We start from the raw sequence: 26,163 nt of genomic DNA on the forward strand, positions 1-26,163 counted from the left end.
ACTTAAATTTGCTCGGTATTCATTATTTTATCTGTTTTGTAGATCAATGGAAACAATTTGAGGGTTATGGCGATGATGAGAGATGAACCTTCTCCCGTGGAATTAGCAAGGTCCAGTTTTACTATTAAGAAATACACGTACTATTTTTTTAAACCGTTGAAAAGTGGTGTAAAAAATGAAAACAACACGATGTAAATTGCTTATCTGGATTTCCCATCAGGAACGTTTGAAGTCGAATATTTGACAGTCAAGTATTATAAGGACCGAAAAAGGTGAAGAGCTCAAACTAAAAAGGACATTTAATTTCCAAATTCATCAACTGTGCCTGAGGGAGTTTAAACCTTAGATTTTGGATAATTTCAAAATTTATAAACGGATACTTTAAGCAGTGGTATCGATTCAGTACATGAGAAAAAATAAAAGCGAAGAATTCAAAATTGACCAAATCACAATAACAGTTATCAAAGGTATCAGGATTATAATATTTAATACACCAGACTCGCATTTCGTCTACACAAGACTCATCAGTGAAGCTTACGACTAAGTTAATCTATTCCTGGGATAAGAAAATCATTATAACACAATTACAGGATGTATAAGCACCGAGCCACGTCAAAAGTACGAAATCGAAATAGACCAAAAAAATAAGGGGTAAAGACATACAAGGACAAACAAATAAGTAATTAAGATGATAGACAGCGTCAATACCCAGATTCTATACATCAAGGCCATCATGTATTATTTGTGAAGTTGAAACTAAATATTTATCAACAAGGTCTTTGTATCTTTCAATGAATATTTTTGAAAAAGGACAAGACGTTATTTGACATACCCTGGCTCATTGACGTTATGCTCAGACACTGCAGACGTTTAAAAAAGTATGAGTAGCAGCTGCAAGCTCTTGAATACCCAATGAGATTTTCAATTATCAAGAAGTTTTTTTTAGAGTTGTTAGAATCCACATGTCGTTTATACCAATACGCCAGTAAACAGTCTCGCAGTATTTTGAGGACCCTCTCTAACAGCGGACAGAAGTTCTGTAATCCAAGTTACTGAAAGCAAACCGAGCATACATTTTGAACTGCCTCATTAGCTACTTAGGTAACTTCAAATTGTATTGAATTCGGACGAATTTATCAGGAAGAATTTAACTTTATTTATGTTCTGTGGAATTTAAATTTTCTTTTTCATTTCTATCTTTAGTTACCGTAGAACTAGTTTTTAGAATGAGACAACTGAGACACAAGAGACCAAATGACACAGAAATAACATCTATAGGTCACCGTACGTCCTTCAACAATGAACAAAACCCATACCGCAAAGTCAGCTTTGAAAAGCCCCGAAATGACAATGTAAAACAATTCAAACGAGAAAACTGACTGCCCAGTTTGTTTATTGTTCATTTTAAGTCTTGGTTTAGTACTATATTGAGGTGTTAACAGTAACTTTTAAGTAGAACACGTTCTGTCCAGTATAGTATTTACATTACATAGTGGTTTACTTTAGAACAGCTAGATGTGTGTTTGTTGTGTGGTTTGTTATCTTTATCTAATGTTGCATCGCACAGAAATAATTAGTTACTGCGATGCAAACCAAGCTTACATTTTTACTTGCACCTCATTAGCCATGTTCTAGTATATAAATAAGAAATATTCAAAATTCGGTCAAATCTATGAGGTAGAATTCAAAAACAATTCTTTTCTTAGACCCATCAAAACAGTCTTCAATGCCATCACATCTCAATTTGGCATGAATGCACTGCTCTTTAGTGAACCCTTTCCATTCTGTCTCCTTACAGTAGATTTAGCTGGCACTGGTTCACAGCTTTCTTCATCGCTGTAATCAGAGCAATCAAAGTCCCCATCGCATCGCCAATCAATGTCTATACACTTTCCATTTGTACAATTAAACTGTTCTGCATTGCATGTTGATGCTGACATGTCAAATTAATTGTTTGGAATATTTTGGATAATTTGAAGGGTTCTACTTTCTGCGGTGAGAATTTTATTAATGAGGTATACTCACAATCAAGTAGCAGTGTCAATCATTTATTGATTCTGAAATAGTCTGAGGGTGTATTTTTAGATATTTTCATCATAATCATTCCAATAGTGTATCAATATCAAAATATTTTTTTTTTATACATTTTTCACAATTTTTCCTCATCATCAGTATAAAGATCTATATGCATTTATATTTCTTATTCAACGTAGATTGAGTATCTTCCGCCTTCTGGGATTGAAGAAAAGCAGAACACAATCGATATAAAGAGAGAGACATGTAGTTTATTTGTAAAACTATTCATTCAAATGACGAAACTTATTCGTTTTATCTTACCATTACGACCAGGGTTTTGCCGATCCAGCGACTAAATCTCGACATAGGTATAGTGATCCGGCTGCGGCGCCGACGGCGGTGTAAGCTTACTGCTTAAAAGTCTTATATTTAAGAAGGTTTAAACCCTTGATTCTTCATAATTTTTATAAAGATGCCTTATATGTATGTCACGAAATTTCAGTCTATATATTATTTGTTCCCTACAAGCGGTTTAAAATGTTTGCTAATTTATCAAAGATATATAGAGATTTGTTGATAAGGTTTGACTCTATCAACTTCAAAAGAAAGTGGTCTTTAATACCTAGTTTTCTAACGATTGTATTATTTATAAAGCAGAACAGTAAGGGATTGTTTTAACGAGTTAACATGTCGACAGGAAAGTTACTACTGTATAATATTTGAAATAAATATAAATGATATTGTCTTAGAAAGATTCAGCAACCCAAAACTAGCCAACTGCCTTATTCTAGTATTTAAACATATCTACTACATTCAAAAGTTTTAATCCTTGTTAGGATCTTGCCATACCTTTGGTCTTTGGTTTTTTTATCAACTGCTCAACGTTTGTTTTTTTTATGTTTTTGATTTACAATTAATTTTCTTTTAAATGTGTTACTAACTTCGTATGTAACACCATTTCAGGATGAATAAGCCACTGAATTACAAGTAATGAGTTGTTTCATCGACATCACTAAAAGCAACTACTTGGTTTTATTTTTTTTATTGTCTGTTGCTTTTTCTTGTAATCAATGTGTGTTGTTTGTTTCTATGTATCTAATTGTTCCCGAAGTCTAATCCCTAATTACTTACTGATTTATCATGCCACATTATCCCCAATTAACTAGAGTCAAATATTTATCAAAACAATCACTATGTATTACATTGTCATTTCGGGGCTTTTTATAGCTGACTATGCGGTATGGGCTTTGCTGATTGTTGAAGGCCGTACGGTGACCTATAGTTGTTAATTTCTGTGTCATTTTAGTCTCTTGTGGACAGTCGTTTCATTGGCAATCATACCACATCTTCATTTTTATTGGCTCATTGTAAATTTACACATTTATATGGATGCATATATTTACTACAGTTCTGTTCATCATTTCCATCACCACAATCAGCTTCACCATCACAGTACCATTTTGATGTTATACATTTACCGTTAGAACATCGTGATTGATCTTTAGCACATGTTGGATTATCTGGTATATAATTACAAGCAACACTTTAACAACATGTTTTTTTTTCAATAAAAATGGTAATGACATGATATGCATTTCTTTGTTTCTAACCTAACAAAAGTTTGAACGTTTGAAAAACTAAAGCTTTTCTACCTCATGAATAGATTATCATAGCTTTATTTGGCAAAACTTTTATTATTTTTGGTCCTCAATGCACTTCGGTTCCACACTTTATTTGACCTGTTCATCAATTTGATTCGAGCGTCACTGAGGAGTCTTTTGTAGACGAATGCGCGTTTGGCGTAAATATAAAATTGCAATCCTGGTATCTATGATGAGTTAATATCTAATGCTGTTTTCCGTTAAAAAAATTAAAACTGCGACTTTTGCACTCCTCCATTTGAAATTAGAATAGATATGAAAAGATGTGATATGAGTGCCAATGAGACTTCTCTACATCCAACTCCAGATCAAAGCACCATGTTCAACACGGAGTCTTGGCTCACACCGTACAACAAGCTATAAAGGGTCCTAAAAATGACTATTGTAAAACCATTCAAACGGAAAAACCAACACTCTAATCTATATAAAAAACGAGAAACGAGAAACACTTATGAACCACATGAATTTCAACAAACGACAGTCAATGAACATCAGTTTCCTAAAGCATATATACAAAAAAACATTATTTAAAAGAAATCTTAAACTTAAATTAGCAATAGTTGGTTGATTAAAAAAATATAGCCTTACTATGGTTTCTTTAGCATTTACTTAAATATTTGACCAGCTGAACAGTTAATTTGATGAACACATAATGATTTGGTCAGGAGTTTGAATCAAGTACAATAGGTGTTTAGCAAAATGAACAGTCAAGTCACAGATAAAAAAATAACAGTGTGTTAATGTGTTCCTATTTATTGTTCACTTATACCGAAGATTGAATTCGCCACTCATAAGGGGCTTATGATCAGCTGCACGGCTGAGTGATGTTTGAAAGACTACCAATAATTTACTGTTCTGTTATTATGGAATCAACTTGTGTATTCCGTCATGTACATTTGAGGAACAGCTACTTCCAATATGTAATATGGTTTCAATCAACGTCTTATATGATGATATGGATTTGTCCTCGGTTGTTTGTTTATTTAAAGACAGATTGACAGAAACTGACTAAGTAAGAAATCGGCTATCATAGATATACCGTTGAATGTGAACTATGTTGATATGATATAGGGTCGAGTAATAGATCAGTTGTTGGGTTGATTAGAGTTTTACTCAAGATTCCACCAGGAATTCTAAAATTAAAAGTAGAAGGCTTTTGATTTTTTATTACTTGTGGAGCTTGTTGACTAAAAAGGACTCATGCATATTTCAACTTGTGTTTTTGTTTACTTACTACATATTTCATCTTCACCCTCCATACAGTCTTTCGTCCCATCACACCGCCACCCATTTGTAATACATTCTCCATTGTTACATTTGAATTCGTCTTGCCTGCATAGAGTTTCTAAAATATATTTGTTTTCGTTGTCATTTTTGGAAGATATTTTTTTCAGAATGGCCATTTTCTGTAAATATCTATCAAATAATCTTTTGATTTGCCATGGCGCCATTTCGACTTTCGAGTTTTAATGTATCTCTGGTATATTTCCTCTCTCTGTTACCTTCTGTGCTTTTATCTAGTTACTTATATAATTTAAAATACTTATTGGTTTTTTTTGTAATAAAGCACATGCTTTAAGACTCTAAGTGCTAAAATCGATTTGGTTATTAACTTGGTTTTATGTATGTTCTTTCAATAAAGTATACTCATCATAGATACCAGGATTCAAATTTTCTATTTACGCCAGACGCGCGTTTCGTCTACAAAAGACTCATCAGTGACGCTCGAATAAAAAAAAATGTTAAAAGGCCAAAAAAAGTACGAAGTTGAAGAGCATTATGGACCAAAAATTCCTAAAAGTTTTGCCAAATACATCTAAGGTAATTTATACCTGAGGTAGAGAAGCCTTAGCATTTCAAAAATTCTAAATTTTGTTAACAGTTAATTTATAATTATGAACATATCAATGATAACTCAAGTCAACACAGAAGTCATGACTTGTCCACTATCTGCAATACATTTCTAGACGTATTTCAATAAATTCTGATGCATTTTTTCTTGCAGCAGCTAAAATGATACGTTATTTTAAAGTATAAAGAGTTCTATTGTCTAGATATATTTAATGAAACTTTAAAATACCAAACTACGAGGAATATTCAGAACGGAGAGTCCCTTATACAATGACAAAATCAAAATCTCAAACATCAAACGAATAGCTAACAACTGTCATACTCCGGACTTGATACGGGCATTTTCTTATGTAGAAAATGATGAATCAAACCTGGTTTTATAGCTAACTTAACCTCTTACTTGTAAGGCAGTCCCATTATATTTACAACGATGACCGAACACAACAAACAGACATAATATTTTAAAATGTCAAAATAGGGACAAAAATCAACATTGTGTTATAATCGTAATCACTACAAAAACAAACAAATTTATAACAAAGAAACGAAAAAGGCATAATTATGTAAAAAGCACATTATTAAAAATAAAAGACAAAATACAAAAAATGTACCATAGCACTATAACACAATGATGGTTGTACAAGTATCGAGCCACGTCAAATGGGTATATTACTTTCATGAATAGCCATATTTGCAGTCTATCGAGGATTTGGAACTTACCATTGCACTCTAGTTCATCCGTGCCGTCATAACAATCCTTTTGTCCATCACATTTCCATTTTGTAATAATACACTGGCCTGAGTCACATTTGAATTGATCAGAAGAACAGGTTTTCTCTAAAACATATCAAAAATATCGTAACAAAATTCAAAAGCTCAAACACATAAAACAAAAAGAAAACACCTTCGTACAATCATTTCTTTATGTAGAAAATTGTGTATTAAATCTGGTTTGATAGCTAGCCAAACCCATCATTCGTAGGCATAAAATTCAACAAAATTCATAACAAACAATGATTGAACAAAACATTGAGACATAATAGGTATGAGTGTCGAAACTAAGGGCACACGTGTTTTTTTTTTTTACTTTGGTACGATTCTTTCTGGAAGGATTCACATTGATGATTTTCACACCCATTCAACGTTCCTCTAAGCTTGTTCATGTCAATAACAGACAGTTTTTGTTGTTTTTTGTTTTTGTTTTTGTTTTTATTTTTATATTTTTTTAAGTGTATGGGCTACTTTAAAACAAATATTTGTTTTCTTAATTTTAAAACTTTATATGTATATCTGTCGTTGTAAAATTTAATTGATTGAAATCTGTTTTTAACAAAAAAAAATTATAAAAGATATGTCATGATGTTCTAATATTAAAAACAGCGAAATCATCAAATGTTTATTGGTTATCTAAATCATAGCCTGATGTTAACATTAACATAGATATTTTGTTCATGACATTCGATCATTGAATTGGGAATTTATAAAATCAATAATCAAAACCATACTGGCTTTCCTTTGCCATGATCCGAAATCGTTCACTAATTGATCCGTTTTTTAAAGTTTCTGGTTAGTCGGTATTCTGACAAACATATATTGTATAAGAACTAAGATGAAATATCAAATATAGTTTATTCGTCATTTTATCCAAATGCTATTGCATCCGAGATTTGTATCTCCTGTATGTCAGATTAAACCAATAACAGAGAGGTATCAATTCAGAAGCCATCTCCAACAAGTCAGAATTCAACGCCTCTGTAAATACTATTGTTAACCCTTTTTGAATGATAAACACTGAATTACAGTATGTGTTCGTGTATGAATATACATGTACAATGCAGAAGACTGGCGTTATCTCAAAGTTTGCTGGAGAATAACCCTTTTTGAAGAAATATTAAACATGAATAACAGTATGTGTTCGTGTATGAATATACATGTACAATACAGAAGACTTAAAGTTGGCTAGATAGACAAAGATAGTGTTGCATATCAAAAATATTCAGATACATGTATGATGGGTGCATACTTCAATTTAAAACAGACGTTTTACTTTAAGATAACATAGATTTAGCTTTATAAGCTGATTAGAAATGTAGATATATACAAATAAAGGCAACAGCAGTTTACCGATGTTCAAATCAAGTAAATAGAATAGGAAGAAACAAATCAAATCATAAATCATCAGAAGTTTGCTGATTATGCTTATGGACTCACTACCTTTTCATGTTTAGAATTCATGTTGACTATAGTGGTTCTTACATTCATATTATAAAAAATAAAGCAGTGCAAATAATGTAATTTCTGAAATTACTAGACCAATCGTTTAATATGATGGACAACATATGGGTTAAATGTAGATAGAAACAGTTATAATAAAAGAAGTAAATGCTACATCCTTCTTGACAATTAATTTTATGTTTACATACCAATGCAATTTTGTTCATCAGACAAATCACCATAACCACAGTCACTATCTCCATCACATATCCAATTAATTGATATACATCTGCCAGTCTTCTCACATTTGAATATGTTGGTTGCGGAGCAGTTAGCTATAGTATCTGAAAATGTAATTTCTTATTTTATATTGTTTTATGTTCTCGTTATGTAGTGCATGGTCCCTTGAATATGATTTCACTGTCGTGCAGTGTATTGTCCTTTAAATATGATTTCCTCGCCATACAATGTATGGTCCCCTGAATTTCATTCCCTCGTCATGCAATGTATGGTCCCCTGAATTTCATTTCCTCGTCATGCAATGTGTGGTTCCCTGAATATCATTTATTTGTCATGAAGTGTGTGGTTCCCTGAATTTCATTTCTTTGTCATGCAGTGCATGGTCCCTTGAAATTCATTTCCTCGTCATATAATGTGTATGGTTCCCAGAATTTCATTTCTTTGTCATGCAGTGTTTCGTTCCCTTGAATTTGTTTTCCTTGTCATGCAGTGTATTGTCCCCTGAATTTCATTTCCTCGTCATGCAATGTGTGGTTAACTGAATTTCATTGTATTGTCATGCAGTGTGTGGTACCCTGAATTTCATTTTCTCGTCATGCAATGTGTGGTCCCCTGAAATTTGTTTTCATTAGGACCCCAATTATAATAAATTGTCTGTTCTTTATAACTGCATTTATATAATAACATTTTTTTTGGTCTGTTGCACACACTTATTTGTAAGCTCTCTATACATGTTACATATACATGTTTGTTTTCTGCGCTTTATGTGCCACCGTGTTATTAAATGATTCCTTATAATTTGTTGATTCACATGGTGCCAATTTATTATCATTTTTTTCTTCGACATATTTCACAATATCTCAATGCGTTGATTATAAGGCGTAACTGTAACTAGATATGTGCATACCAAGCCTTTAATTACCATTACTTTGAATTTTTCATATACGATGTCCGCGAAATCGTCGTTCAATACCCTTGCTGATTAAAGTTTCGGCAGAGATATTTTCCGGTGTACGTGTCGATCAGAAAGTCTGAGTAAAAGAAGATCCATCTCGTTGGTGTTGGAATGTTCGGTACGGACGATTAGGATAAATAGATTAGGTGATGCATATATTTGGCAAATAATATGTATGGCGAGGCATTAGGTGGAATATCGAGAGGAACATCGGCCGCCGTTTAATGTACGTCCGACTTACAAGCCTATGTGAGTGACAGACCTAAAACTTTCGTGGTCAACAAGGACAATTTTAACCAGGGTGTCCTTTCATGTTCTTACATTAGGATCGCCTTAGTTTTGTACCCAATAGAAGGAGCATCGGAGACATACCAGCATCATTTAAGAAATGTTCTAATCGTAAACGGACCCCAGTACCGTTGTTCTCGCTGTCCAATTCGGCCTGACTTTTTGGAAACATGTACACTATTTTTACTGCGTCTATTAAGTGAATGAGATGTCAGAGTATCAAGATGGCAGATGTACTGAATGCCCTTTCAACGAATGAACTCGATGCCAACAAACTCACATCTTCGCTAGCCAAGGGCTACGATCATCTCCCTTTCTCTCCACCCTGGGCAGATTAAAAAAAAATGTGATAACAATGTCACGCCAATTCCGAATACATCTTTCTTGACCAATGGTAGCACTTGAACCTTCTTCAGTGTGTAGGTTAAAACATTCAAACATTTGTGGAAGAAAAATACACAGGAACAACTTGAAATTAGTCAAGAACATTTCAATTGTCATTTAAAATCGTCGTATTGGGGAGGGGGGTAAGACTTGTTGCACCATCAGCACATTGCAATTGTTTAACCAACACTTTCTACATTTACACGTGATCATGTTGTAGGCGCTTTAGATTGGATGCAGCCAGTTGAGACTGCAACCAAATGAGTTCTTAACTCGTGGATCCAAACTTCTCTCTTAATCCGCCAAGGCTTGAAATGAGGGAAGTGGATCGTAACCCTTGGCTTGCGAAGATAAAAAAAAGTCATTGCGTTATTTTCATTCTGATACTTTAATACACAATCGATCAGTTTTGGTGAAATATTGATCATAATAAAACTTGCTCATTTTTTCACCTTTCCAATTATTCCGTGTGTATAAATAGCAAAAATGTCACCGTGATAGATTCAGACAAATATTCTCATTGATCAGGTGAAATATATGTCGGGAGTGTCAGCTACTGTAACTAATCGACATAAGGATCAAAGAATGAATTAACATTGGATAAAGAGACATGCAAAATGTTTTTCCTCACATTTGGTTTTTTTTCCCTGTTACTAGCGAGTAAACAAATGTTCTGTGGTTTTATAATGACAGAATCAATGTTGAAATGAGCTTCGATATTATGTTAAATAAAAAATTTACAGGTTATAAACATTGACTGTCATGTTTAATAACGCGCTTGTATTTTACTATTGCTGCTACTATTGCTGATTTTGCTGCTACTGTTGCTGTTTCTGCTGCTGTTGCTACTGTTGTTGCTGATGCTGTTATTGCTGTTGTTCTGTTCTTGTTGCTGTTGCTCCTACTGTTGGTGCTGCCTGTTTCTTCTTCTGTTGCCGCTGTTATTGTTTTTGTTGTTGCTTTTGATCTTTTATTGCTACTATGGCTGTTGCTGCTTCTGCGTTTGCCGTGGCTGTTGCTGCTGCTGCTGCTGTTTCTGATGATGCTGTTGTTTCGCTTTCTGTAGCCGCTGATTTTGCTGTTGCTGTTTTTTATTTTTTGCTGTTGCTGTTTTTGTTGCTGTTGTTGTTAATGGTGTTTTTGTTGGTGTTGTTTGTGTTGTTTGTGTTTCTGCTGTTGCTATTATCATTTGTTTGTAATATGTCGTCGAAGAGCATGTGTATACAATATTCTCTTGGAGGTTTTGGGTTTCCGATAAGGATGCTATATTCAACAAACTAACAAAAGCAAAACAAAAACACCCAGTTTTATCACACAGTAGTGTATAAAAAAATTTGATACATAGCAATAATAAATTAATTAAACAATGCGTTGGCTTCCATGCTTATAAGTTTTTCAACAATCTTTATGTATTGTCAAAGGAGTGGATAATACAAAAGTTAACACGACTTATTTTGTTAACTTTTAAATTGATTAACAACTATATCTTGTTTTCAATTAGTTATGATATTTAGAGTAACACCCTCTTAATTCATTTAAATTAAGAATAAGAATAAACATTTACTGCAAAACAACATAGATACAAATAAATGTTCACATCATTATGTATGTCAATAAATAGCTATATAAAATATAATCTTACTTGCACTAGTACTAACGCTTGCACTAACAGGTCGTCTGTGTATTGCTTTTAAACGTGCTATGTCTAATTGGAGAATGGTACCTAAATTGAACAAACATAATATGATAATTTTAAATTATATTTCATGTAATCCTATACCACTTTGCTACTTCTATCTTCTAACACAGATTCACTAATATAATATTTAAAGGTATACAAACTCCTCTGTTTACATAACGGAATCTGGTTTTAAATCCTTTTTTTGAAAGTCTCCCAAATATGCAAATATTTGGTTTGTGGGTATAATACTATATAGTAATACTTATTTCAATCGGGATAGCATATTTTTATTTTTATCGAATTTTGTTTATAAAGCCCGGAAATTTCTATACGTTCCAGGTAAACTCATCAATTCTTTAAAAAACAATTATTCTAAAGGAATACCAATTCTACACTATAATTGTATCTTTTAATATATTTTTTAATGGTAAGATTTGATTTGTGTGATCAGGAAATATGTGTTTTACATATTCAAATGCACATTCACGGTTCTACAATATATCCATACATGTATTTTGGCATGTCATAAGATCATTTTTTTTCTAACTGTTTATGTTGTCCTTACATTACATCCTTGAAAAGTAAGATGTATAATGTTTTATACTTCGGTCAAAGACAAATTTTATACAATGTAATAAAAAAAACAATACTTCCGCTTTGTATTTTTGATACTTGTTTCTTCTGATTCGTTTTGATTTGGTAGGTTTTGCCAATTCCAATTGATATAGTGTGTTGTACTATGACATCACTAGTTTACTGTCGAAGGTAATGAAATAGGGAGGGGCAACTGTAAACATGTTTAACCCCGAAAAATTATTTATGGGCCGGTCCCAAGTCTTGAGTCTGAAACTCAGGGTATGCCGTTTATTGCTCTTTATCATGTTGGATGACTTTTTTTTTCGTTTGAAAAGATTAACGTCTGTCACTTCAGGTTTTGTTCAATGTTAAAGGCCGTACAATGACTTTTATTAGGCAACTTCTATGTGACTATATCATTTGGTTAATGGTTGTCTTATTTGTAATTGTACTACATCTTCTTTTTTATATCCAAGTTAAAAGTTTAGGATATTGAAAGATTAAGAAATGACTTACCTGGAAAGAATCTCTTCGATCTTTCGTCATGTTTAACAACAGCTGCAAAAAAAGTATCTGAGAGTAGGGCTTAAAAGATAGTCACAGCTACCACTAAAACCATTTTGAAAATGATGATTTTTCTTGGTAAATTGGGTATAATATATTAATATTGTTAAAATGATAATTGTCATTAATAACAGAAAATTCTAAAATTATCCAGCAGTTTCTCTAAAAGTTATAAACGTCAAAAAATTTGCAATCAAGTTTGAATTATTTACGTGATATGAGCCTAAGCTACATTCTAATAGGGCACATTTATTTTAAATATATAACTGCTTGGAATGAGATATTAACAAATCGTTTAAATACCCAAATGACTTCCTTGATCCCATGAGATCTACGTACCGACATTTTAAGTGTTCCTGTGATATTTCAAATCACAATAACAAACTAGACCATCCATTCTTTACGGTGGATTGGGACTATTTGACTGCACATAATTTCACGCATGAATTACAATGCACACGAACAGTATGCTATAGCGTTTGTACAATTAGTACAAGTACAATGTTCCTTGTGTACAAAAAGTAAAAAATTTCAACAGAACAGAAGTCTCTTCAATAAATACATACAGAGTTATAATATTTTACAATTTTCTATGCATGGGGGTCCTTGAATGACATTATATGAACAACAAATGTTATTAAAAATGGATGGCCATTGAAAGGGATACAGAAATTACCAATAACCTTATTAAAAACGTTTTGTGTGATATCAGCACTGTTCCTTCTCTTTTAAAGTTCGTCAAACTAGGACGTTTATGAATAAATATTCGAACACATTTAAGGAGAAACAAAAAAAAAGCACAGAGAGTGATTTCATATTAAATAACTTACATTTGAGACAGTTGAGAAGTTAATCAAATACGCATTGTTCAATTAATACCAATTGGACAATAACTCATACTATCTAAGGTTACATATTGTTGTTTTTTATCGGTATTATATGGTTTCTGGATGTTCGGAATTTTACTAACAATCATACAAAACATACCAATAAACAAAATCCTAAACGTTAAAAGTGTCAGACCACCATTTCCCTCCAATTCAGAACGTATGTGAAAGTAGTCCTACTCTAACACAAAATAGTGCTTTTGATGTCATTGTTTACTAACACTAGCCAACAAATATGCAGAAATGAAACTTTTGGTGAAAGGGAGATATGTTTAGACTCTTTTGAGCAAACATTCACTTGTCTTTGAGATTGCAATAAGAAATTAGGATTTATGCGCTATATAGTCCACTAATTTAAGATTTCCAGAAAACCAGGAGTTATTTTGGTAGTACCTGTATTTTCAAGATCAGAATTTTCTTATAAGACTTTAACCATTGGTTAAAAATTGGCATGTAGAAAGGTGATACATGTACAATTTAAGATATACCTGGTTTCTTTGAAGTTAAACTTAAGGTAAAATATTTAGAAAGCTGTGAAAATTGGCAAAATTTTATTGAATAGATAGGGATTTTCAATTGGTTGTCTGACACCTAACGCGAAATGAAACGACAATGCAAAAGGTATGTTATTCATTTCTATAATGTAAAAGGTGACCCATTAGAACAGGCTATACAGTGTTGTGGCAAAATTTTATATTGAAAGTAAAGGTGGCTAGTTAAGAAAACTAATGTACAGCTTAATAGCTTGATGCTATCCTTATGTTTTTGATGAACATAACTTTTTTGCAAAAGGAAAACTCAATTATACCGTTCATTAAAAGTACTGATATAAATGGATTTTCGATTATATTTTGTAACAAAATAACACAATAGTTTCCAATTTATTCAATCTAAATGGACAAATGTTTGTTCTTAAAAAAAATATTTAAATTATGAAAGTTAATAAAAAAAAACACCATTGGTTCATTAAAGATTACAAGGAGCTTAAGCTTACAACTATTTATTTAACAGTCAGTATTTTGGTATGATTAACATACAATATTACATTTCTATGTCTAAATTTTAAATATCAAAACAATTAATTTAGTTAGCCATTAAATTCATTTATAACTATACATTATTTAACTTTAAGTTAGTTAGTTTCAACAGGACATATAGACACATGCGCTTTAAACTTTTTAAATTAAGAATTAGAATAAAACATTTACTGCAAAACACCACAAAAAGGTTATTTATAGCATTTTTCAGTTAAATAAGTATAATTATACCTTTACTTGTAATAACGGGTTGTCGGTGTATTTTTACTTTACGTTGTCTCCATGGATATGGTGAAGGCAGACCTAAATTGAAGAAACATAATATGAAAGATTTCAATGAACATTTTATTCTATAAAACTTTGCCACTATCTACAGTCCACTAACACAGATTCACTAATACAATATTTAAAGTATACAAACTCCTAGGTTTACAAAACTGAAGATGTGTTAAACCCTTACCTAAACTCTCATGTATATACAAATATTTGGTTTGTGTGTATGGTGGAACCTGTTGAAAACTTATTTCAATCGTGACAGCAAAGCACATTTTTTCTGAACCATACTTAACAGTCTGAATTTGTACTTATATATGGAAGTGTTTAACGACCTTGATGGCTTTTCAGCCCTCGCACGGTCGGCTTGGTGCCCGAAGGCGTTTGGTGAGCTTTAAATATTCTGGTGCCATGGGTCAGGAACAAGTAGTGGAGGTCGCAATATGGAGGCCGCCATCTTGGTTGTGGTGAGTAGGTTTTGGTTTGTTTACTATTTTGGTCTTTATTCTTCACAACGGCTGCTTTCAGGGCCAGTTTGGTCAGCTTGGCAGTCCGCTAGCCTCGATGATGGAGTACTGGTAGATGAATATGTACTTGACAAGTTCTTAACCATTTTATACGAGTCTGAACCATGCTCGACCTAGTCTGAACCATACTCAGCCTAGTCTGAACCATACTCGACCAAGTCTTAACCAACCTAGATATATTCTTTGTATCTATCAACTGAATTTTATCAATTTAGGAAATATTTTTAATAAAAATGAAAGTTTAACAACAACTTGATATTAAAAATGTATTCATTTTTTGTGTAATCAGTAAATTATTACTACAAACCAGTAAAAGTCTGAAATGGCCTATATCTGTACAAGACTGTACTGGTTACTGTTTGTATCATTTTGGTCTCTTGTGGAAAGTTGTCTTATTGGCAATCATACCACATCTTTTTTTTTATATCAATATAGTATTGAAATTAACGTTTTACAATAATTAATTATAATATAACTTCAACACAATATTATTCGTAACATAGTATGCTAGTGACCTAATACGGTATATATGGGGTCAGTAAATTCCATATGGGGTTAGAGGGATTACGTCACTAGCACACTGTGTAACGAATTTATCTTACCGACAATCTAACGTATAAAATTTAGACTAGTGACCTATCAAAATGAGCAAGTCTTCAATACAGTTAGCATTAACATGATGCCAACAATGACAACTTGTTATATTTAAATGTGTTTTCTGAATTAATTTTACTTTATCGTCACTTTCTCCGTCTGTGGAAACCTTAAAGATTACTGTTTTGCTTTTCTAAAGGGACGTTACACCACTACTAACCGTGTATGAAATAAGCCCCGCCCCCTACTACCTTATAAGGAATATAAAGGGACGTAACTACACTACTAACCGTGTATGGAATAAGCTCGCCTCCCAACTAACCTAATATAGAATATACATGGTCTCCACGAGGGCGCTTTTAACCAATCAAATTCCTAGAAATGTATAGGAGGTAAGATAATTATCAATACTTACATAATAATATATATCAACTTTAAAATACAAGTAAAACAAGGTGATCAAATAATCTAAAAATTGAATTGACATATATTTTCAATATTATTCAAAATTTTATGAATATTTCTTAAGTATTTTATGCCAATTTGACTATTTTCACCATAAACTTAAGCCTAATAAAGATTTATGTTGTCAGTTGGCTTTAGATAATAATACAGTGATTTTTATTTATAAATATTTATATAAAATAGTATAGAACACAACTTAATATTTTTTTTTAAAATGAGACCTCAATTGTTTTGTTTTATCAAACCAAGAATTTAATATAATCATGATAATATAATTTCCATAGCGATCCTTTATAACCTTTTTAAAAACGGAATTCTGTTCCAAAGTAACAGTAAAAATTTATTTCAATTGATTCAAGTATTTTTTGTCAAATTAAAGACATGGCATTCATTAAGCACTTTAATATGGTCTAAATGTCTCAGTTCATGTGTGTTTTAGGTAAAAAAGAAAGCCCTATTTTCTTAAATTCGTGTATTACGCGCGTGAAACGCGCGTCTGGCGTATTAAATTATAATCCTGGTACCTTTGATAACTATTACTTATCTTGTATATTCGAAATGCCTTGTATTTTCAGTTAAACAGGATACTGCAATTTCGAAGAAAAAAAATATTTAGAATTTAATACCTCTGACCAGGTGTGATCTTATTTATGAGTTTGCCCCAAGCAGAGGTTATATTTTATATTTCACCACTACTCGAAAAACAATTTTATTTATTTATTTTATTTTATCCCTTTTTGATATAAATTATATATTATATATTTTTTTTTTTATCCTAAATATAATAATAGATGTTTTTCCAATATAAGGTAAAACAATTTATAAACTTTGTTACAAAGAATTTTATTTTAACAGTTAAAAAAGTTTTTGGTCGAGTATGGTTCAGACTGATCGAGTTCTGTTCAGACCTTTGGTTAAGTATGGGTTAGACTGGAAAAAGGTCGAGTACAAATCAAGAATGAGTTAAGACTGTTTCTGTCTGGTCAAGTAATAGTTCAGACTATTTTCAACGGCAAAGATAAGGGTCAGGTACAAATCAGTAAAGTCAAGTATGGTTCAGACTGGGGTCGAGTATTGTCAAGTAAAAGTCAGACCAATTCAGACTGGTTGAGTACAAATCAGTACAGTCGAGTAAAGATATAGGCAATTTCAGACTTTAATGGATTGTAGTGTATGTGTTATACATATTCATGTGCACATTCACGGTTCTACAATATATCCATACATGTATTGTGGCATGTCACAAGATCATGTTTTTTTTAACTGTGAATGTTGTCTTCATATTACATCATTTGGATGTTCGATGTATACTGTTTTATATTTCGGTCTAAGACAAAAGATTTTATATTATGTAATATAAATACCCGTTACTTCCGCTCTGTATTTTTTATACTTGTTTTTTTCTGCTTCGTTTCGATTTGTTGAGTTTTTCCATTTTCAATTTATTTATAAAGTGTGTTGTAATATGACATCACTAGTATACTGTCGAAGGTAATATAAGAGGGAAGGGCGACCGTTAATAGTTATCAAAGGTACCAGGATTATCATTTTTACGCCAGACGCAAGTTTCTTCTTCATAAGACTCATCAGTTCCATGTTTAACCCCACAAAATAATGAATGTGCCGGTCCCAAGCCAAGAGTCTGTAATTAAGAAGTTGCCGTATGTTGCTGTTTATCATATTGTATTACTTTTCTCGTTTGAATTGTTTTACATTAGTCATTTCAGGTTTTGCTCAATGTTGTAGGCCAGAAAATGACTTTTATTAGATAACTTCTTTGTGACTATATCATTTGGTTTATGATTTAGAGTTGCCTTATTTGTAATTGTAATGCATCTTCATTCTTTCATAGCTAAGTGAAAAGTTTTGTGATATTGTTAGATCAATAAATGTCTTACCCGGAAATATTCTCTTAGATCTATCGGCATGTTTAACACCAGCTGCATCAAAATTATCTGAGAGTAGGACTAAGCAGATAGTAAGAGCTACCACTAAAATCATTTTGAAAATGTAAAATTCTCTTGAAAAATTGTGTAGAATATTAATATTAATATTGTTTAAATGATATTTGTCCCTAATAACAGTAAATTCAAAAATTATCCAGTAGTTAGTCTAATAGTTATAAATGTCAAAAATTCTGCAATTTAGTTGAACTATTGAACTAAATATAATCCTTTGCAACATTCCAAAAGGGCATACTTATTTTAATATATTTATATATATACAACTCGTCTAAACATCAACCCAACAATGTTAGATCTGTAAATTTGCTTTCGCAAATTTTGGGTTCTTCCCTCGCCGGGATTCAAACCCATGCTACTGTGATATCGTGACACCAAATCGCCTGCACTCCAGCCGTCCCGCTAGACCACACGACTACCTGGGCTCTACAAAAATAGAGCTTTCGCTGGCCATGTGTTACCTTTCCACGTCAGTTTTAATCTAGCGGTGTACTACAGTACATGCTATATAAGGCATGAAGATGGTATTGTTATAAAGCTTTCAGTGGCCGTGTGTTACCTTTCCTCGTCAGTTTTGATCTAGCGGCGTACATGATATATAAGGCATGAAGATATTATTGTTACAGATCAGCTTAATTATCTATAGTAAAGGATCCCACAAATTAATATAAGATACAGTCAAAGAAAATAATTATATTTATAAGTACGTCTGAGTCAGTGACAACTCTACAACAGATGTATCCATCGGATTGCCATCAATGATATCAATCAATATATATATATATATATCCCATTATATCTACTTATCGACATTTTGAATGTTCTTTTTGGAATTTCAAATCCCGATAACAAACGATACCACGATTGCATAAGTGCATATGTAAAAAAACACTTTATTGTTGGCTTCACGAACCTTTTTTCTGTGAAGCGAAATCGGGCTAAAATGTTCCTGTGAAACATCAATGGTTGTTTGAAGAAGATGTGGATAATAAAGTACATTAAATTTCAATCTGTTTGTGCAATAGTAAAACAAATATCTCGTTAACCCTTACACTAGTACTTATTTCAAACTTTAACAGATATCAAATGAATTATTCTATAAAGTTGTTTGATAAAAGATAATATTTAAATACAAAAAAATGACGTTAATAAGATTTAATCATTCAGCATAAAATCAATTTAATAAATCGAGAGTATCGTCTGTTAAACTAGAGTTAACTTTTCTTTAGTTTTGACGGACTTAAGCGTATTTTGTTAACCTACATTTTTCATAAGCAGTTTTTCCCGCTTTTATTTGGTATAAAATTGCATGCTTTTCGTGATATTTGTTCATTGCGTGATTTGAACTCTGAGAGAACCCAAAAACCAACCCTTAACCACCCTTTAGAATATTTTTTCTGCTGTTTTGTTTTATATTTTCAGATATTGCCAAAAGTTATCAAAGGTACCAGGATTATAATTTAGAACTCCAGACGCGCGTTTTGTCTACACAAGACTCATCAGTGACGCTCAAATAAGAAAGAAGCGTCATAGATTGGACAGAATGTTACCTGAATACATAGGTTTACTGAAGGGCTGAATTTATCACAGTTGGCGTCTGGTAGCCCAGTTGCCATTTGGAGAAAACATATGATGGTTGCCCTTCAATGTTTTTATCTTGGACGTTAATGAGAAATTGTCGATGAATGCAAATTCGTTGACCGGAAGATACATAGTTGAACTGTTCTAATAAATCCATGACGAACAATTGCCAAAATTCAAACTTACTATTTGTTGGTTTTTTTATTATGATCATATATTAGTTTGTCTTACAATTTGTTCACATTTGTTTAACGAAGGTAATCTGGAGTCGTTGGAAATATTACGAGGGATTTCAACGAATTTGGGTAATCTTTTATCTGGTATATCGTATTCCTAAATAGAAAAAAAACATTTGGTTCTGACTTTGAAATTAACTAATGACACAAAAACTAAAAGATTCATAATTATCAATTAGTGACTCTACCAGATATTTTCCAATTTGGTTAATTTTGTGAATTGAGTTTCATCTTTTCTCGCTAAAAATGATGCCAGAGTGAATTATTATTCATTTCTAAAATATCTACCAGTGATTTATCTTAAACAGAATTACAATTAGGAGTGGAATTTTGCACACATTGAAGTAAGACAAAAAAGTATACTTCAGTGACCTTTAAAAAAAATACCAGTTATTTGTACTTCGTACGTGTATATTACTGTTAGTTTTAAAACAATTCTTAGAACAATGGCTCTGACGTCATAGTTATAAATTTTGACATTTAACAGAAGTTCGCATATAAGAAATTTGACAAATAAAACAACTTGTTTTCAATAAAAAAAAACCATTATCTGTACACTTAGTGAAGAAAAAAGAAAGGGTACATGTATCTTTGAATACATATGTAGCTTGTACTGTTGTAATGTGTACATTTAGCTACGAACTTCAAATCGCTTGCAGTTATGGCATTAAAAAATCATAATTAGAAAAAGGAATATTGTGTAACCAGAACATAAAGTTTGTAAAGAACTTGTTGAGTTTACTCTGCGAATATGACATAAAAAGTGATAAGAAACTATGAAGCAGGTGACTTCTGACTTCTCACAACAGTGGGAAAGCCACGGATCGATTCTGCGCCTCCTTCCATATGACGTAACGGCCAGAAAATCAAGGGCGACAATCGCGATTTTTCATAGAGGGCGACACTATCGCGCCATCGCGGCAATTTGTTTACATCGTGTACATGTGATTTTTCGAGAAATTTATCATTAAAGACAATTTAACTTGTGTCATTTCATCATCAATTAGTTATATAGGTAAGTTTTACAGGTGACCATGCTATTTTTTCTTCTTAGAAGATTTTATTTTACAAGAAACGAACATCTGAAAATGGCAAGTGACGTTGTTAATTTGGGGATAAAAATATGGCGGGTGTTTTCCACTTCTGAAAATAACTGACACATTTGCATCCTATTGGCTATTTAAATATAAAATGACCAAAAATAGTATCTATGATGATAGGAGTCCCTAAATATTTGCATAAACACCCATCACTCCGTGTCAAATTGTAACTGAGGCTGCGAAAAGGAAGCACACAAATCGACGCCATTTTTCAAAAGATTAAGGTTTCTGAGCTCACGAAATCCTAGTATTATTACTTTTAATGGTTAGTAGAAAGATATTAATACTATCCATAACATGATTTATTGATCTGATCGGGTTATGGCTACATGTTTGCCTCTTTTCGATTCTTAAATCCAGTAAATTTCCGTAGACCACATGTAAATAAACGCCCCTTTTCCAGCGTGAGACTTCAATTTGAATAAAACTTCAATTTTGGCAGGTCAATGTTAGCATTTAAATTTTAATTAAAGTTTTACAGTTGTGTAATGCATATGTGCTGATTTGTTTGGTTGTCTCGAATAGTAAAAAGGTTAATGTTTTTATTTTTGAACCCAAAAAGTGTGACAAAAAACACAAAAAACAAACAAAATAAAAATATAGGAAAAAAATAACTATCCCCAGGATAAAGGGGGTTTCCAACTATATGTCCCCATTCAAATGCATTGATCGTCCCCAAAAAAGGGAGATTCCGATCCCTGGAACCCTATCCCTGGATCTGCCACTGGGAACTATGACTATTAAAACGTATAAAGAATTAGAGAATTGTTACTAAAGGAACAAGAATAGAGAAAATTTACCATAATATAAGTTAAAAAAAGAGCAAATGACATGCTAGCTGCGGAACCGTAGCTCTTAGGTCCTTATGTTATTTTTTGACTATTTGCGGACCATAGACTACTTTTTATCTGGGACACCTTCCTATGCATCCCAGAAAAAAATCAAAATATTCCTAGCAGCAAGCCAAAGGTCTGGTCATAATCATTTTGAACTTTTGATGTGCTAATTTATATATTGAGGAAGAAAAATTATGGACAAAAAGTATAAAAAAATAGAGATCAATGAACTAAAAGATTAAATGATAAAGAAATGCAGAATACCCCATCCAGACCCTTGTCTATGTGAACAACAGTACTATTATTTTTGCTCAATATTGCATACGGGCATGTAAAATCTATAATACTAAAATTACGAGGTCCAATTTGTCAGCCGTCATCACGTAAAAACGACGAATCAAGTAATTCAACTTTATATTTAACTAATATAGTACAAAAGTGTAGATTAAAAATTACACCACTCCAGGCCCTTTTGTTTTTGACGTAATTAATATTGCCAATAATTAAGAAGTTCCGGTTCGAGTCCGATACAGATACCAATAGTATATTCACCTGTTACCTATTACCTTATCTGTATGTTCCGCATCTGACAGACTCACCACCAAACGGTGTATTCAGGATTAATATGCTATATACACGGTCATAATCACAGAGTTGACACTACTAAATTGTCAAATTGTTACCTATTGTAGTATTTTAATCAGTAAGACTTTCAAAGATAACACATCTGGACTAAAAATAAGGCGTATAGGTACAGTTTTCAATTTGTGTGTGGGCATGCATGACATAAAACAGCGAATCAAAGAATTCAACTTCATTCAGATGACAACTTGAATACTAATACTAAAATAAGGCTTGCGCATAGTTATATACTTTAATTCATTCACAGACCCGCGATATCACGGGTGTTTTCTAGTATCTTTTAAAGTTTTCAGGTATATGAAATATTCACCAGTAGGAAATTATAAATTCTGTCCCTCCTTCCATGCTAAAAAAATATGTGATTTATTGTTGAATTTTATTGCCACCTTCAGTATTGGCTAGGTGTTGTGGCCAGGTTTTATTGGCATTGGATACATTTATTATCAATTACTGGTATAAAGAATTAAAGATATGAATGATTGAATGAAAAGTTATCTTTTAAATAACAGATACCTGTAAGATAATATAATGTTGCATATTATGTTATACTTTATTTAAACCTTATTTATATCTATTAAAGAGGTTGATATGTTATTATGGTGATGAATTTTAAATACTAAAGTAAATGAATTTATAAGTAGAAAATTTTTCCAAACATCTGTTGGTGTGTATAAGTATTACCTTTTCTAGAGGACCTTTTTCGGGACGTCTGGATTGGGTATTTTTAGCTGAGGATTTCGGAATTGATCCTTCGGATTCCAGTATTTCCTTTCAACATTTTTTTTTTTAAATTGGGACCTCAGAAGAGCATGTTTTTGTCAGTAGACAATTAAAATATATTATAATTTACCGATCATATAGCAACTCTAGAGAAGTTTGAAATTATATTTATTTGATAATATCATCTGCATAAATTATATATTTTCAGATAACAATAGGAATAAGAAGAGCAGGATTTCTATATTGAGGATTTACATGTATGGGACAGAGGACTATTTGACTTGATTTTACTTTAAAAAACTTTTTAATTTTAACAATAGTTCTCCTTAATTGTTTAAAATACTTTTTACATATTTTTCATTTTAACATTATTTTTATGACTTTGTATTTATTCATCACTTAATAAACTTTTATTTCTAAACATTTTTATATTTTCAAATATACATACAATGTGAAACACTCCACCATTTTATATTGATAACGTGGGGTAAATGTACATGAGACACTAAACTGTTGCAATACAATATTACTTAATGTCATTGAAAAACCTGAGATTCATTGATGCAAAGCTAGCATATTCATAGGGCCCCCTTTCATAGGAAAAAAATTGGTTGATTAAATAGGTAATCACTGGAGCGGGCCCCTCCCAAGTTAGTCAGCAGCAGCAACTATATATAATTGAGCTCAGGTACTCTGGAAGAGTAAGCAGATCCTGCTCCTTGTGTAGTATTATGAATGAGATGTCTATGTACCTTTTTCCTGGATATGTTAACACATGATTTTGCAAATTATTGCAATTGTGTGCTTTTAGAATGGAGTAAAATGTGTGAAAAGGTATTCTATTGCAGAAAAATCAGCACACAGATATAGGAATAGTATGATTCTTAATAAACTATAGATCCTGTGTCCAAGATTTGTTTTCTTGTAAACTGGTGTAAAATAAAAATGTGGGTCAAGCAGTTATATCAATGCAACAAAACAGGATCACCAAAATCAGACTGAGACATTCATATACCATTTTTAAAGTAGACCTTGGAAGTGACATAGCATTTTGTTAATGCTTTAAATGGTCATATAGCTCTAACATGTATTAAGAATTTGATGTACTAGGCATTGGGCATTCATATTGAATTTTAATCTCCAAGTTCTCAAGAGTTAAATATGCCCCAGGGCCCAGAAACACTCAAACATGAATAGTTGGTCACAGTGTACATCAGGTTGCTTGATAAGCATGATAAGGACAGACATTTATTAACATGTGTGAGTATTTAGGCAGGCAATATTTGTTGATTGGTACATGTACTTTTTAAAATTGACAAGTTGAAACATTTCAGATTTATAATAATTTACAGAATCAAAGAATGACTGTAACCATTACCCTAAAAATTGGCTAAAAACAAAGACTAGCTGAGTGCTTACACTTTGCATTTTTGCATGCTTATTCAGACAACAACTTTTGACTAACTGATTTTTTTTTGTTGAAAAAAGGGGGGTAGGTCTACTTCCAGACAGTGGAAGTTATTTATATGGACAAATTCGTTCATAGATTAAACCAGTTTCAATGTACTACATAAATCTCGCCCATAAATCTGTTATACATCAGCAGCATAATTAAATAACTACAGAAAATGTGATACGAGGAGTTTGAGCAACTTGTAAACATCAACAAATGACGTTGTAAAGCCTTCAACCACTCAACATTTTAAGTAAAATATATTTAAAATCCTGAAAACATCATCACCCTTCGTTGTCTCAATCAATTTTGTGCTTAAAATCTGTAAAATTTGACATAATTTGCTTGATTTTGCACCGAAATAACTCCCAAAACGTCTGAAAAATGTTGAATTTTGACCTCCGGTTGAAGTATTTATTATGTAAACAAGACTCAGAGTGACGGGGAATCCTGTACATAGTCATGTGCCCATATGTTTCTAGGTCACATTTATTTATATCTCGACCAATGAAAAGCTTTAGGATGCATTTGTGTCAGTTGTTTGTAGTCGTGGGGATTACCCGCGGTTTTTTGGAAATCAACGGAGGTAGTCTTGTGATTTATCATATTTCAGTAACGGAGCACTTATTTGAATACCGAATTCGGCAGTCGTCTGACAAAATCTATTCTAATGAAAAATTAAACTCAAATACTGATGGATGATAAGTTGTTTTAATAGATTTATTGTCTGAAGCACAGGCTACGTTTTTGTTTACACGCTGGTTACAGCGCCACCTCAATTTTTTTAGATTATGTCCCCTTTCCCGCGGGACTACCGGAAGTAGCTCTTCAATGTCACTGGCTTTCCCACTGCAAGTGCCCTTTTTTGTGACACTCCGGTCGATTTTAGAAAGCGACGAATGTTTGAACTCTGAAAAGAAAAATATGACCATTTTGAATGATCTGATGACCACATCAGTTACTTATATAAAGATTCAAGGATCAACAATCTATTTACGGAAGGCACTCACCACAGAAATTTGTGGGTAGTGGTGTTAAACAAAAGCTGTACTTGTTTGAAATAACCCTTCCCTGGACAGAAACTGTCATTTCCTCGTGCTCATTAACAATTCCATATATCGACAACCCGTCATGGCCCTAGGACGATAGATGTATCTGTCTAAGTCGGACTTCTTATTACTGTAATTTTAAAGAGGCGATACAAAGACACTACGGTTCATTCAGGTTGATCTGAACAGCAGAATCGTCAAGAATACGAACTGATGTCAAACCGGCAATGTTGTCGACACCTCTGAAGAAATGGAGGGGAGGGCGACGAATGTTCCGACACTGAAAGTATAATCTCAGATATAATATATGTAGATGACAAGGGGGATATGATAGTTTGTCTGTTTGTCTTTTTATTTTTAGCCATGGAGTTG

The 26,163-nt window shown here is 32.4% G+C and overlaps 1 protein-coding gene and 1 long non-coding RNA gene across 2 annotated transcripts; one reads left to right on the forward strand and one right to left on the reverse strand.

Annotated features, from left to right (window-relative positions):
* Positions 1 to 1,739: 1,739 nt before the first annotated feature.
* Positions 1,740 to 18,214, reverse strand: LOC134684334 (low-density lipoprotein receptor-related protein 4-like). The gene is made up of 7 exons (XM_063543623.1): positions 18,112 to 18,214; positions 12,383 to 12,424; positions 11,252 to 11,332; positions 7,952 to 8,086; positions 6,249 to 6,365; positions 3,420 to 3,536; positions 1,740 to 1,933 (listed from the first exon to the last, which is right to left on the reverse strand). The coding sequence occupies exons 1-7, from the start codon at positions 18,212 to 18,214 to the stop codon at positions 1,740 to 1,742; spliced, it is 789 nt and encodes a 262-aa protein (XP_063399693.1).
* Positions 18,215 to 21,257: 3,043 nt separating this feature from the next.
* Positions 21,258 to 23,713, forward strand: LOC134683638 (uncharacterized). The gene is made up of 2 exons (XR_010101067.1): positions 21,258 to 21,356; positions 23,498 to 23,713. It is a non-coding gene; the product is annotated as an uncharacterized LOC134683638 (long non-coding RNA).
* Positions 23,714 to 26,163: the final 2,450 nt, after the last annotated feature.

This window comes from Mytilus trossulus, chromosome 9 (assembly GCF_036588685.1).
Source record: "Mytilus trossulus isolate FHL-02 chromosome 9, PNRI_Mtr1.1.1.hap1, whole genome shotgun sequence".
NCBI classification, from domain to species: Eukaryota; Metazoa; Mollusca; class Bivalvia; order Mytilida; family Mytilidae; genus Mytilus; species Mytilus trossulus.

What these genes read in the sequence shown, in the direction of transcription:
- LOC134684334 (XM_063543623.1), bottom strand. Translation starts at nt 18,214, where the DNA reads ATGATTTTAGTGGTAGCTCTTACTATCTGCTTAGTCCTACTCTCAGAT. An exon ending in AAGCGTTAGTACTAGTGCAA is followed by an intron (nt 8,087 to 11,251) that starts GTAAGATTATAT and finishes TTACATTTTCAG; the next exon opens with ATACTATAGCTAACTGCTCC. An exon ending in TGATGAACAAAATTGCATTG is followed by an intron (nt 6,366 to 7,951) that starts GTATGTAAACAT and finishes GATATGTTTTAG; the next exon opens with AGAAAACCTGTTCTTCTGAT.